This window comes from Monodelphis domestica, chromosome 1 (genome assembly GCF_027887165.1).
Source record: "Monodelphis domestica isolate mMonDom1 chromosome 1, mMonDom1.pri, whole genome shotgun sequence".
Lineage (NCBI taxonomy): Eukaryota > Metazoa > Chordata > Mammalia > Didelphimorphia > Didelphidae > Monodelphis > Monodelphis domestica.
The window spans coordinates 460,501,549-460,516,482 of NC_077227.1; the positions used below are offsets into that span (position 1 = coordinate 460,501,549).

Below are 14,934 nucleotides of genomic sequence, written 5' to 3' on the forward strand. Positions count from 1 at the left end.
GTTCTTCTGACTCCGGGACCAGCACTCGTCAACTGCACCAACTAGCCTCAAAAAAGACAAAAAGATGAACTTTTATTTGGGAGTAATTTAGATGTAATCACTTAAAGCTGCTTCCAAACTGAGATTACTAACCTGTCTCTCACATGAGGATTATTTTAAGAGTGGAAATTGATTTTAAACTGTAGTTTACGGAATGTTTTCTCTGTCCTTGTACAAGTCACCTTCATGACCAGAAATTGACTCGGGAGCTAACAGTGCCCAACCCCCACGCTTTGGACACTTGCCCAACTTCTACACCCTCAGTAGATACTTATCTTTATAGTTCCTTCCTCTTTGTCCTTTAACCCCTGGCGATTCCAGAATCAATAAAGAGACAACAGAGAACCACACCACACCGCTTCAGCCTCCGAAGACAGAAGGATGAGAGGAGCAACACACCAAGTAAGACTACCCTGAAGTGGGGAGACTGAGTCTGGGCTGTGTGGTGGGAGAAGCAGGTGTTGAAAAGTTGCTGCTTAGGGGCAGCTGGGTGGCTCAGTGGATTGACAGTCAGGCCCAGAGATGGGACCCGGTCAAAAGACCCTTCCTAACTGTGTGACCCTGGGCAAGTCACTTAACCCCCATGGCCTAGCCCTGACTGCTTTCTGCCTTAGAACCAAGACTCAGTATTGATTCTAAGGGTTTAAAAAAAAAAAGAATAGAATAGAAAAGAAAAAAGTTCCTGCTATTGAGAGAATGCCACGTGGTTGCTTAAACTATCAGGCAGGCAACATGCTCTGAAATAGCTCCCAGAGTCTGAGTTGGAGTCATCCCTAGCCCAGCCTCCTGCCTAGAAAAATCCCCATTCTGCTCCCAGCCTTCTTTCCTTAGTCTTAGCGACTTTGGCTGTAAAACTTGGGAAAGGGGTCATCCTGGCCAGGGGAGGAGCTGGTGGGAGGAGAAGATCTCCGGGTGGGGGAGCAGCTGGGCAGAAATAAAATGAGAGCGCTCCGGAGGCTCAGTCCGGCTTCCAGCCTGGACCTTAAAGGGCTCAAGCTCTGGTGCAAAGCGTCTATGATTTGTCCCAGCATATCGACCTATCTGAGTTGGGATGAACATGCTGCCTTTGAGGTATGTAAACTGAGCTCTGAGCATTTGGGGTGAGATCACAAAGAGTGCCAGGACAAGTGGCCTCTCCAAGCAGCCTGTGTTTGGAAGGGGATGTCCCGGGCTGGTGCTGGGGATCACAGCCAGGGAAAGTGGCTAGCCCAGAGCCACTGGCGAAGGGGAAGGCTCCGGGGAAAAATGGCTCACCTGGAACCCTTCCCTGAAGAGGCCTTGGTAGGAAGTCTGCAGTGGCTTGGCCAGAATTGCCGTTGCTCCTACCTGCTTATGTTTGTAATAAAAGGGACCTCAATTGCCCACCCAGACACACTACCAGCAATAAAGGAGAGGAGCGGGGGATTGAAAAATGGAAAATCATCCAGAAAACACATTTGGCCTTAGAATGCAAAAGCTACAGTGTCCAGCTCTATCCCAGCACATTACTAGTTATGGGCGTGAGGGGGAAACCCCCAAGGCGAGTAAAGAGGATCCACTCAGCAGCCGAGGAGAAGTGACCCTAACTTCAGCCTGGACAGAAGGAATAAGATTCTTCTTCCCAAATCTCTGCATGATGGACTTCCACTGTGCACGGCAGCCCTAGAATCATGTGAATCTACCCTTGTTGGGAAAGGCCTGTTATTTAAGTCTCTTGTCTTCAAGGCCTTCTCACTAGATGGTCATCTGCATTTCATCCAGACTAGGAGGGGAGGTCTTTTTTTTTTTTTAAACTCTTACCTTCTGTCTTGGAATCAATACTGTGTGTTGATTCCAAGGCAGAAGAGTGGTAAGGGCTAGGTAATGAGGGTCAAGTGACTTGCCCAGGGTCACACAGCTAGGAAGTGTCTGAGGCCAGATTTGAACCTCCTGTCTCTGGCCCTGGCTCTCAATCCACTGAGCAACCCAGCTACCCCCCAGGGGAGGTCTTTTAAAAAAAAAAATTAATTAATTAATTTAGAATATTTTTCCATGATTACATGATTCATGTTCTTTTTCTTCCCTCCCTTCACTCCCCTCCCATATCTGATGGACACACAATTCCACTGGGTTTTACATGTTATTGATCAAGACCTATTTCCATATTATTGATATTTGCACCAGGGTGATCCTTTAGAATCTACATCAGGAGGAGAGATCTTTGTCAGCTTCTCTGGGTCTCAGTTTTACCATCTTTTTTTTTTTCAAACCCTTACTTTCCATCTTGGAATCAGTACTGTACTGGCTCCAAGGTAGAAGAATGACAAGAACTAGGCAGTGGGGTCAAGTGACTTGTCTAGGGTCACACAGCTAGGAAGTGTCTGAGGCCAGATTTGAACCTAGGACCTCCTGTCTCTGGGCCTGGCTCTCAATCCACTGAGCCACCCAGCTGCCCCCCTCAGTTTTATCATCTTTCTCATCTTTATAATGGTGACTGACCTAGATGATCTCTAAGTTCCTTTCCAACAGCCAAGAGTTTATGTACTTCTATGGAAATAAAGCCTGGGCCAAGCCAATGAGAGAAAATAAACTTGAGAAAACTGCTAATACAATTTTTAAAAACTACCATGAACTTCCGGGTAAACCTGGCGGTAAATTAGACGTGAATTGCTTCCTCTCCCCAACACCCAACAAAATAGACTACCTCAAAAGAACATAAAAATCATCTTTGGAAGAATGGAGGGACTCTACAGTAGGGCACAGCACTGAAGGTATGTTGGGTTTGAGCATTTCCACACTATGAGAAGGAGAAAAAGCTCACACCCAAACGTGACCTGAAGTACCCTCCCCCACCTCACCTACGGGACCAGAGTAGGGACCAGTATGTCCACCAGAGACAGCGAGTGAGCTAGGGATGCCCCCGGAGTGAGTGGGGGACACACCAGGGTCCTTGGGAACTGACTAGGACTTCTAGGGATCTACCCCTGAAAGCAGGTACACAGGAGACCTCTGCACACTGGAGAGCACAGTCTGCAGGCTCTCTAGCAAACTGCGGAGGCTGAGGAGATGCCAGAACCTTCCTGAGGCAAAAGCCCTGCCACGTAACTCCACAGAAAACCTGCCCATCTCACTCAGATTTCTGACTAAAAAGAAAAGGGAAATCCACCAAAGGGATGGCTCATTGTGTCCAAGACCAACCCTCCAAGAAGAACAGGAAGAAAGTGACTCTCTTGAAAACTTTTATGGAGGGAAAACCCAGGCTACAGAGGAAAAAGAAGATGAAATTCAAACAAAATCAAAACATTCCCCCCAAAATGGAAATTGTCCACAAGCTCTGAAAGAATTCAAATTGGAGCTTATCCAAAAGATGGAGACCTCCTGGCAAGAAAAATGGGAAAAATTCAGAGAGAGAACAAGTCTGGAAAAACAGCTGGAAGCCACAAAAAGCAGGGTAGACCAAAGTGAAAAGGAAATCCATTCTTTAAAGACCAGAATTAAGCAACTAGAAGACAATGATCTTGAAAAACAGCAAGAATTAATAAAGCAAAGTAAAAAAATTAACAAATTAGAAGAAAACGTAAGATATCTCACTGATAAGGTGACAGACCAGGAAAACAGAGGAAGGAGAGACAATTTGAGAATCATTGGTCTACCTGAAAAACCAGAGATAAACAAAAATCTTGATGCCATACTACAAGAAATAATCGAAGAAAACTGCCCTGAAGCCCTTGAAGAAGGGAGCAAAATAGAAATTGGGTTCATAGAACACTCTCTATACTAAATCCCCAAAAGACAACTCCCAGGAATGTAATTGCCAAATTCAAGAGCTTCCAAGCTAAGGAGAAAGTTTTACAAGGAGCCAAAAAGAAACAATTTAGATACAAAGGAGCACCAATGAGGATAGCACAAGACTCGGCAGCTTTCACGTTAAAAGACCGCAAGACCTGGAACATGATATTCAGAAAGGCAAGAGAACTGGGTCTTCAACCAAGAATCACCTATCCATCAAAACTGACTATATACTTCCAGGGGAAAGTATGGGCATTCAACAAAATAGAAGACTTCCAAGTATTTGTAAAGAAAAGACCAGAACTCAGTGGAAAGTTTGGCATCCAAACACAAAGAGCAAGAGAAATATGAAAAGGTAAATATGAAAGAAAGGGAAAAGGAGAAAAATGGTTTTTTTCTTTTATTCAAACTCTCTTCTATAAGGGCTACAATTAGATCAAATTATATATATTAATATATGGGGGAAATGTTATGTATAACTCAAAAATTGTATGCATTAATAGAGTAATCAGAAGAACCACTCATAGGGAAAGATTGGGGCATTAAGATGATTTGGAGAGAAAAAAAAGAAAGAAAAAGGGAGGGAGGAATCGATGGTGATAGCAAGATATACTTGAATAAATAGAAATAAATTAAGTAGAATAATCTTTGTCACACAAAGATACACACAGGAAGGGGAGGGGAAGAATTTTCTTATAAGAATGAGAGGAAGAGAGTGCTAATTGGTATTACTTAAACCTTACTCTCAGTGAAATCAACTCAGAGAGGGAAGAGCATTTAAATCCATTGGGATTTTGAATTCTATCTTATCCAACAGGGTAAGGGAGAAGGGAAAACTAAGAGGGGAGGTAGGGAGAAGGGAGTACAAAAAGGGAGGGAAGGAGAGGGGGGGAATTAACAGACCTCCCCCCAAAAAACAAGAAGGGAACAAAATGGGAGGGGCCAGAAAGGGAAGCATAGCAAGGGAGGGGACTAGGGGGACTGATTTAAAGTAAACCACTGGTTTAAAAGGTTATAGCAAAAGAAGAAAGGTCAGAATAAGGGGAGGATATCAAAATGCTGGGGAATTCACAAGGGACAATCATAACTTTGAACGTGAATGGAATGAACTCACCCATAAAACATAGACGAATAGCAGAATGGATTAGAATTCAAAACCCTACCATATGTTGTCTTCAAGAAACACACATGAGGTGGGTAGATACTCACAAGTTCAGAATTAAAAGTTGGAGTAAGACATATTGGGCCTAAACTGACAGAAAGAAGGCAGGAGTTGCAATCATGATATCTGACAAAGCCAAAGCAAAAATAGACCTGATTAAAAGGGATATGGAAGGCAAATGCATCCTGATAAAAGGGAGTATATACAACAAAGAAATATCACTAATCAACATATATGTGCCAAATGGTATAGCACCCAAATTTCTAATGGAGAAACTAGGAGAATTGAAGGAGGAAATAGATAGTAAAACTGTACTAGTGGAAGATCTGAACCAACCACTATCAAATTTAGATAAATCAAATCAAAAAATAAATAAGAAAGAGGTAAAAGATGTGAATGAAATCTTAGAAAAATAGATTTAATAGATAAATGGAGAAAAATAAATAGGGACAAAAAGGAATACACCTTCTTTTCAGTAGCATGTGGCACATTCACAAAGATTGACCTTACACTAGGTCATAAAAACATGGCATACAAATGCAGAAAAGCAGAAATAATAAATGCAACCTTTTCAGATCATAAGGCAATAAAAATAATGATCAGTAAGGGTACATGGAGAGACAAAATTAAAAATCAATTGGAAATTAAATAATATGATACTCCAAAATTGGTTAGTTAGAGAACAAATCATAGGAACAATTAATAATTTCATTGAAGAAAATGACAATGGTGAGACATCCTTTCAAACCTTGTGGGATGCAGCCAAAGCAGTACTCAGAGGAAAATCCATATCCCTGAGTGCATATATTAACAAATTAAGAAGGGAAGAGATCAATGAATTGGACATGCAAATCAAAAATCTTGAAAGCGAACAAATTAACCCCCCCCCCAGAAGAAAACCAAATTAGAGATCATAAAAATTAAGGGAGAAATTAATAAAATCGAAAGTGATAGAACTGTTGAACTAATAAATAAGACTAGAAGCTGGTACTTTGAAAAAGCAAACAAAATAGACAAAGTACTGGGCAATCTAATTTAAAAAAGGAAAGAAGAAAAGCAAATTAACAGTATCATAGATGAAAAGGGGGACCTTACCTCCAATGAAGAGGAAATTAAGGCAATCATTAAAAACTTCTTTGCCCAATTATATGGCAATAAATATGCCAATCTAGGTGATGTGGATGAATATTTACAAAAATATAAATTGCCTAGACTAACAGAAGAAGAAATAGAATCCTTAAATAATCCCATATCAGAAAAAGAAATCCAACAGGCCATCAAAAACTCCCTAAGAAAAAATCCCCAGGGCCTGATGAATTCACAAGTGAATTCTATCAAATATTCAAAGAATAGCTAATCCCAATACTATACAAACTATTTAACATAATAAGCAAAGAGGGAATGCTACCAAATTCCTTTTATGACACAAATATGGCACTGATTCCAAAACCAGGCAAGTAAAAAATGGAGAAAGAAAACCACAGACCAATCTCCCTAATGAACATAGATGCAAAAATCTTAAACAGGATACTAGCAAAAAGACTCCAGCAAGTGATCAGGAGGGTCATTCACTATGATCAAGTAAGATTTATACGAGGAATGCAGGGATGGTTCAATATTAGGAAAACCATCCACATAATTGACCATACTAACAAGCAAACCAACAAAAATCACATGATTATCTCAATAGACGCAGAAAAAGCCTTTGATAAAATACAACACCCATTCCTATTAAAAACACTAGAAAGCATAGGAATAGAAAGGTCTTTCCTAAAAATAATAAAGAGTATATATCTAGAAACATCAGCCAACATCATCTACAATGGGGATAAACTAGATGCATTCCCAATAAGATCAGGAGTGAAACAAGGATGCCCATTATCACCTCTATTATTTAACATTGCGGTAGCAATTAGAGAAGAAAAAGAAATTGAAGGTATTAAAATTGGCAATGAGGAGACCAAGCTGTCACTCTTTGTGGATGATATGATGGTCTACTTAAAGAATCCTAGAGAATCAACAAAAAAGCTAGTGGAAATAATCAACAACTTTAGCAAAGTAGCAGGATACAAAATAAACCCACATAAGTCATCAGCATTTCTATATATCTCCAACACATCTCAGCAGCAAGAATTAGAAAGAGAAATTCCATTCAAAATCACCCTAGACAAAATAAAATACTTAGGAATCTATCTCCCGAGACAAACACACGAACTATATGAACACAACTACAAAACACTCTCTACACAACTAAACCTAGACTTGAGCAATTGGAAAAACATTAACTGCTCATGGGTAGGATGAGCCAATATAATAAAAATGACCATCCTACCCAAACTTATCTATCTATTTAGTGCCATACCCACTGAACTTCCAAAAAACTCCTTTACTGAATTAGAAAAAAACATAACAGTTCATTTGGAAGAACAAAGGATCAAGGATATCCAGGGAAATCATGAAAAAAAATAAAAAGGAAGGAGGACTTGCAGTCCCAGATCTCAAACTATACTATAAAGCAGTGGTCATCAAAACAATTTGGTACTGGCTAAGAGACAGAAAGGAGGATCAGTGGAATAGACTAGGGGTAAGGGACCTCAGAAAAACAGTCTATGACAAACCCCAAGACCCCAGATTTTGGGACAAAAATCCACTATCTGATAAAAACTTCTGGGAAAATTGGAAGATAGTGTGTGAGAGATTAGGTTTGGATAAACACCTCACACCCTACACCAAGATAAACTCAGAATGGGTGAATGACTTGAACATAAAGAAGGAAACTATAAGTAAATTAGGTGAACACAGAATAGTATACATGTCAGACCTTTAGGAAGGGAAAGATTTTAAAACCAAACAAGACTTAGAAAGAGTCACAAAATGTAAAATAAATAATTTTGACTATATAAAATTAAAAAGGTTTTGTACAAACAAAACCAAGGTAACTAAAATCAGAAGGGAAGCAACAAATTGGGAAACAATCTTCATTACAAAAGCCTCTGACAAAGGTCTAATTACTCAAATTTATAAAGAGCTAAATCAATTGTACAAAAAAAATCAAGCCATTCTCCAATTGAAAAATGGGCAAGGGACATGGATAGGCAGTTCTCAGATAAAGAAATCAAAACTATTAATAAGCACATGAAAAAGTGTTCTAAATCTCTTATAATCAGAGAGATGCAAATCAAAACAACTCTGAGGTATCACCTCACACCTAGCAGATTGGCTAACATAACAGCAAAGGAAAGTAATGAATGCTAGAGGGGATGTGGCAAAGTAGGGACATTCATTCATTGCTGGTGGAGTTGTGAACTGATCCAACCATTCTGGAGGGCAATTTGGAACTATGCCCAAAGGGCGACAAAAGAATATCTACCCTTTGATCCAGCCATAACACTGCTGGGTCTGTACCCCAAAGAGATAATGGGCAAAAAGACTTGTACGAGAATATTCATAGCAGCTCTCTTTGTGGTGGCAAAAAACTGGAAAACGAGGGGATGCCCATTAATTGGGGAATGACTGAGCAAATTGTGGTATATGTTGGTGATGGAATACTATTGTGTTAAAAGGAATAATAAAGTGGAGGAATTCCATGGAGACTGGAACAACCTCCAGGAAGTGATGCAGAGCGAGAGGAGCAGAACCAGGAGAACATTGTACACAGAGACTAATACACTGTGGTATAATCGAACGTAATGGACTTCTCCATTAGTGGCGATGTAATATCCCTGAACAATTTGCAGGGATCTAGGAGAAAAAAACACTATTCATAAGCAAAGGATAAACTATGGGAGTGGAAACACCGAGGAAAAGCAACTGCCTGAATACAGCAGTTGAGGGGACATGACAGAGGAGAGACTCTAAATGAACACTCTAATGCAAATATTATCAACAAAGCAATGGGTTCAAATCAAGAAAATATGTAATGCCCAGTGGATTTACGCATCGGCTATGGGGGGTGGGGGGGGAGGAAAAGAAAATGATCTATGTCTTTAAATGAATAATGATTGGAAATGATCAAATAAAATATATTTTTAAAAAAGAGAAAAAAAAAGAAAATGGCCAAGGGACATGAATAGGCAATTTTCAGTTAAAGAAATCAAAACTATTAATAAGCACATGAAAAAGTGTTCTAAATTTCTTATAGTCAGAGAGATGCAAATCAAAACAACTCTGAGGTATCACCTCACACCTAGCAGATTGGCTAACATGATAGCAAAGGAAAGTAATGAATGCTGGAGGGGATGTGGCAAAGTGGGGACATTAATGCATTGCTGGTGGAGTTGTGAATTGATCCAACCATTCTGGAGGGCAATTTGGAACTATGCCCAAAGGGCAATAAAAGTATGTCTGCCCTTTGATCCAGCCACAGCACTACTGGGTTTCTACCCCAGAGATAATAAGGAAAAAGACATGTACAAAAATATTCATAGCTGCGCTCTTTGTGGTGGCAAAAAATTGGAAAATGAAGGGATGCCCTTCAATTGGGGAATGGCTGAACAAATTGTGGTATCTGTTGGTGATGGAATAGTATTGTGTTAAAAGGAATAATAAAGTGGAGGAATTCCATGGGGACTGGAACAACCTCCAGGGAGTGATGCAGAGCGAGAGGAGCAGAACCAGGAAAGCATTGTACACAGAGACTGATACACTGTGGTTCAATCGAACATAATGGACTTCTCCATTAGTGTCATTGCAATGTCCCTGAACAATAGGAGAAAAAACACTCCCCATAAACAGAGGACAAATGGTGGGAGGAAAAACACCAAGGAGAGGCAACTGCTTGACTACAGGGGTTGAGAGGATATGATTGAGGAGAGACTCTAAATGAACATCCTAATGCAAATACCAACAACATGGAAATGGATTCGGATCAAGGACACATGTGATACCCAGAGGAATCACGCATTGGCTATGGGAGGGATGGTGGGGTGGGGGGGAGGAAAAGAAAATGATCTCTATTTCCAATGAATAATGTTTGAAAATGGCCAAATAAAATAATGTTTAAAAGGAAAAAAATAAAGTAATTTAGATAGTTAAAAAAAAACAACTACCATGAAAAAAGAAAGAAAGAAAGCCTGGAGTAGGGAAGCAGATAGAGAGTTGGTGGTAGAGCTAAGATTAGAACCCAACTCTCCTGACTTTTAATCCAGGGCCCTTTTTATAAACAATCCAGTACCTGCAATTAATAGCTATTTATTAATCGATCATGAAAACTTTTGTTTTGGTTTTTTAATGAGACACAATTTAACCACAATAGGGCATTCCTGATGAGAAACCTCCTAATCAAGGCAGATCCATGTTTTCTCTGCAATCTGGGGTCTTAGAGGGTACTTGCCATGGGGCTCTAGACAAAAAATTATACATACAAGATACATGCAGTATCTCAAAGGGATGGCAGGTAATCTTAAAGAGAAGATAGCAGTAGGAGAACTAGGAAAGAACCTTCTGCAGAAGGTGAATGGGAGTAAAGGAAGCAAAGAGGAAGTGGGAAGAAAGGACTGTATTCTAATCATGGGGGACAATCAGAAAAAAAAATGTTTATTGGTTGATTGCTTGGAAAAGGGAGAAATCACCAGAAAGCCAGTAACAGAGGCTAGCACTGTCCATTCAAAAGGAGGGTTCAATTTCCAAAAATACTTTAGTGTCTCTCTTTATAGATGTCATTGACTTTCACTTTGATTTTCTATTCATTTTGTTAAATTGGACAGAAACTCTTCCTCAGTTTGATAACTTTTTAAGGTGGGAGAGGCAAAAAAAATGTAAATCCAAAGCAGGAGCCAATGGCCAGAAAGAAAAGTAATCCTCTCTGAAGTGATCATAGAAACCATGGGAAAGAGAAATATGGCACTCCAAAACAAGCCTTTTGTAAAACTTGCCTCATGCTCCCAATCTCCCATTTCTCTTTTAAAGTTATTCTCTATGAGGCAAATTGGAGGCTCAAAAATGATCTGTCTCTCTCTTTCTGTTTCTCTCTGTCTCTCTCCCTCCTCCTCTATCTTTCTTCCTCCCCTTCCTTTCTCCATGTTTTTCTCTTTCTCTTTGTGTCTCTCACTCTCTCCTCTGCTTTCCCTTTCTTCCCCTTTCCCCCAAACCTACCTTAGCACAATAGTATTCCATCACCATCATATATCACAATTTGTTCAGTTATTCTTCAATTGATGGGCATTCCTTTAGTTTCCAATTCTTTGCCACTGCAAAAAGTGCAGCTATAAATATTTTTGTACAAACAGGTCCTTCCTCCCCCCCCCCACACACTTTTTTTCTATCTCTTTGTACTACAGATCTAGTAGTGGCATTACTGGACCAAAAGGTATACATTGTTTTATAGACCTTTGGACACAATTCCAAGTTACTCTCCAGAATGGTTGGATCAGTCACAACCAGCAGTGCTTTGGTATCCCAATTTTGCCACTTCCCTTCCAACATTTATCACTTTCCTTTACTGTCACATCAGCCAATCTAATAGATGTAAGGTGGTACCTCAGAGTTGTTTTAATTTACATTTCTCTTATCAAGAGTGATTTAGAGGGGAAGCTCAGTGGATTGAGAGCCAGGCCTAGAGACAGGAGGAGGTTCAAATCTGGCCTCAGATACTCTTAGCTGGGTGACCCTGGGCAAGTATCATCTCTGCAAAGAGCAATAGTTTAGTTTCCTCATTGCCTACTTTCATTCTTTCCATTTATTTTTCTTCTCTTATTACTCAAGCTAAAATTTCTAATACATTATTAAATAATGATGATAATGGGCATCCTTGTTTCACCCCTAATCTTATCGGGAAAGCTTCTAGCTTATCGCCACTGCAAATGATACTAGCTAATGGTTTTAGATAGATACTACTTATCATTTTAATGAAAGGACCATTTATTGCTATCCTTTCTACTTTTTAATAGGAATGGGTGTTGTATTATGTCAATGGCTTTTTTTATATCTGTTGAGATAATCATGTGATTGCTATTAGTTTTGTTATTCACATGGTCAAGTATTCTAACAGTTATCCAAATATTAAACCAGCCCTGTATTCCTGATATAAATCCCACCTGGTCATAGTGAATCATCCTTGTGATATATTGCTATGGTCTCCTTGCTAGCATTTTATTTAAAATTTTTGGATCTATGTTCTTTACTGAGATTGATCTATATTTTATTTCTCTCTTTTTGCTCCTCCTAGCTTAGGTAACTATGATATTTGTATCATAAAAAGAATTTGGTAGGATTTCTTCTCTGCCTATTTTTCCAAATAGTTTAAGTATTATTTGGATTAATTATTCTTTAAATGTTTGATAAACTTCAGTTGTGAATCCATCCAGCCCTGGGGACTTTTTTCTTAGGGAGTTCATTAATGGTTGTTCAATTTCTTTTTCTGAGATGGGATTGTTCAAGTATTTTATTTTCTCTTTTGTTAATCTGGGCAATTTATCTTTTTGTAAATATTTGCCCATTTTACTTGGATTGTCAGATTTATTAGCATATAATTGGGCAAAATAGCTCCTAATTATTGCTTTAATTTCCTCTTCATTAGTGATGTATTTTCCTGTTACATTTTTGATACTGGTAATTTGATTTTCTTCTTTCCTTTTTTAAAACCAATTAACCAATGCTTTATTTATTATTCTAATAGTTTTCTTACTTCAATTTTGTTCATTTCTTCTTTGAATTTTAGAATTTCCAATTCGTTCTTTAACTGTAGATTTTTAATTTGTTCTTTTTCTAGTTTTGTTTGTTTTTTAGTTTCATGTCCAATTCATTAATCTACTTTTTCTCTATTTTATTGAAGTAAATGTTTAGAGATATAAATTTTCTCCTAAGTACTACTTTGACGGGATCCCATAAATTTTGATATGCTATCTCCTCAGTGTCATTCTCTTTAATGAGATATTAAGGGTTTCTATAATTTGCTCTTTGATCTATTGCTTTTTTAGAATAAGGTTATTTAGTTTCCAATTAATTTTTGTCTTCCTATGGACCATTATTTATGATAATTTTTATTGCATTATGATCTGAAAAGAATGCATTTATTAATTTTTCTTTTCTACATTTGGCTATGAAGTTTTTATGCCCTAATACACAGTCAATTTTTGTGTAGGTACCATATGTTGCTAAAAAGTATATTCCTTTCTTTTTCCATTCAGTTTCCTTCAGGGATCTATTAAATCTAACTTTTCTAAGATTTCATTTGCCTCTAATTTCTTTTTTCTTTATTTTTTGTTTAGATTTATCTAGTTCTGAGAGGAAGAAATTGAGGTCCCCCACTAGTATAGTTTTATTGTCCATATCTTCCTGTAATTTATTTAATTTCTCCTTTAAAAATTTGGAGGCTATACCATTTGGTACATATATGTTTAGTATTGATATTATTTCATTGTTTATGGTAGATATAATTCCCTTCCTTATCTTTTCTAAGTAGATCTAATTTTGCTTTGGCTGTGTCTGAGATCATACTTGCTACTCCTGCTTTTTTAAAATTTTATCCAAAGTATAATAACTTTTGCTCTAGCCCCTTATCTTTAGATCTCTCCAAGTTATTCGGGATCACTGCATTGCCACTAATGGAGAAATCCTTTACATTCGATTTTATCACAGTGTTTCAGTCTCTGTGTACAATGTTTTCCTGGTTCTATTCCTCTCACTCTGCATCAATTCCTAGAGGTTGTTCCAGTTCCCATGGAATTCCTCCACTTTATTATTCCTTTGAGCACAATAGTATTCCATCACCAACATATACCACAATTTGTTCAGCCATTCCCCAAGTGAAGGGCATCCCCTCATTTTCCAATTTTTTGCCACCACAAAGAGCGCAGCTATGAATATTTTTGTACATGTCTTTTTCCTTATTATCTCTTTGGGGTAGACACCCAGTAGTGCTATGGCTGGATCAAAGGGCAGACAGTCTTTTATCGCCCTTTGAGCATAGTTTCAAATTGATCTCCAGAATGGTTGGATCAATTCACAACTCCACCAGCAATGCATTAATGTCCCCACTTTGCCACATCCCCTCCAGCATTCATTACTTTCCTTTGCTGTTATGTTAGCCAATCTGCTAGGTGTGAGGTGATACCTCAGAGTTGTTTTGAATTGCATCTCTCTGACTATAAGAAATTTAGAACACTTTTTCATGTGCTTATAATAGTTTTGATTTCTTTAACTGAAAATTGCCTATTCATGTCCCTTGGCCATTTTTAAATTGAAGAATGGCTTGATTTTTTTGTACAATTGATTTAGCTCTTTATAAATTTGAGTAATTAGACCTTTGTCAGAGGTTTTTGTAAAGAAGATTGTTTCCCAATTTGTTGCTTCCCTTTCAATTTTGGACGCATTAGCTTTGTTTGTACAAAACCTTTTTGATGTAATTTGATGTAATTTTGATGTAATCAAAATTATTGATTTTACATTTTGTGATTTTTTTCTAGCTCTTGCTTGGTTTTAAAATCTTTCCTTTCCCAAAGATCTGACAAGTATACTATTCTATATTCGCCTAATTTGCTTATAGTTTCCTTCTTTATATTCAGGTCATTCATCCATTCTGAGTTTATCTTGGTGTAGGGTGTGAGAGGTTGATCTAAACCTAATCTCTCCCATACTGTCTTCCAATTTTCCCAGTAGTTTTTACCAAATAGTGGGGTTTGGTCCCAAAAACTGGTATCATTGGGCTTATCATAGACTGTCTTGCTGAGGTCATTTACCCCTAGTCTATTCCACTGATCCTCCTTTCTGTCTCTTAGCCAGTACCAAATTGTTTTGATGACCACTGCTTTATAGTATCGTTTGATATCTGGGACTGCAAGTCCTCCTTCCTTTGCATTTTTTTTTCATGATTTCCCTGGATATCCAAATGAACTTTGTTATATTTTTTCTAATTCAGTAAAAAAGTTTTTTTGGTATTTCAATGGATATGTCACTAAATAAGTAAATTAATTTGGGCAGGACTTGGCTGTAAACCTAGTTCCTTTGTCTCCCCCAAAATCATTATTTCAAAAGCTTTCAGATCCTTT

General features: G+C 38.2%; 1 protein-coding gene across 2 annotated transcripts in view; it reads left to right on the forward strand.

Moving 5' to 3' along the window:
- The first annotated feature begins 345 nt into the window (after positions 1-345).
- The window catches only part of FPGS (folylpolyglutamate synthase), a 40,639-nt gene continuing 26,050 nt past the window's right edge, over positions 346-14,934 (forward strand). The window contains exon 1 of one of the 2 annotated variants that reach the window (XM_007475051.3): positions 346-441. In XM_007475051.3, coding sequence (XP_007475113.2) covers positions 421-441 — 21 coding nt within the window. In that variant the 5' untranslated portion in view covers positions 346-420. Of the gene's footprint in view, positions 442-956; positions 1,111-14,934 lie in introns of those variants that run through there. The other variant, XM_056812455.1, reaches the window with a different exon arrangement.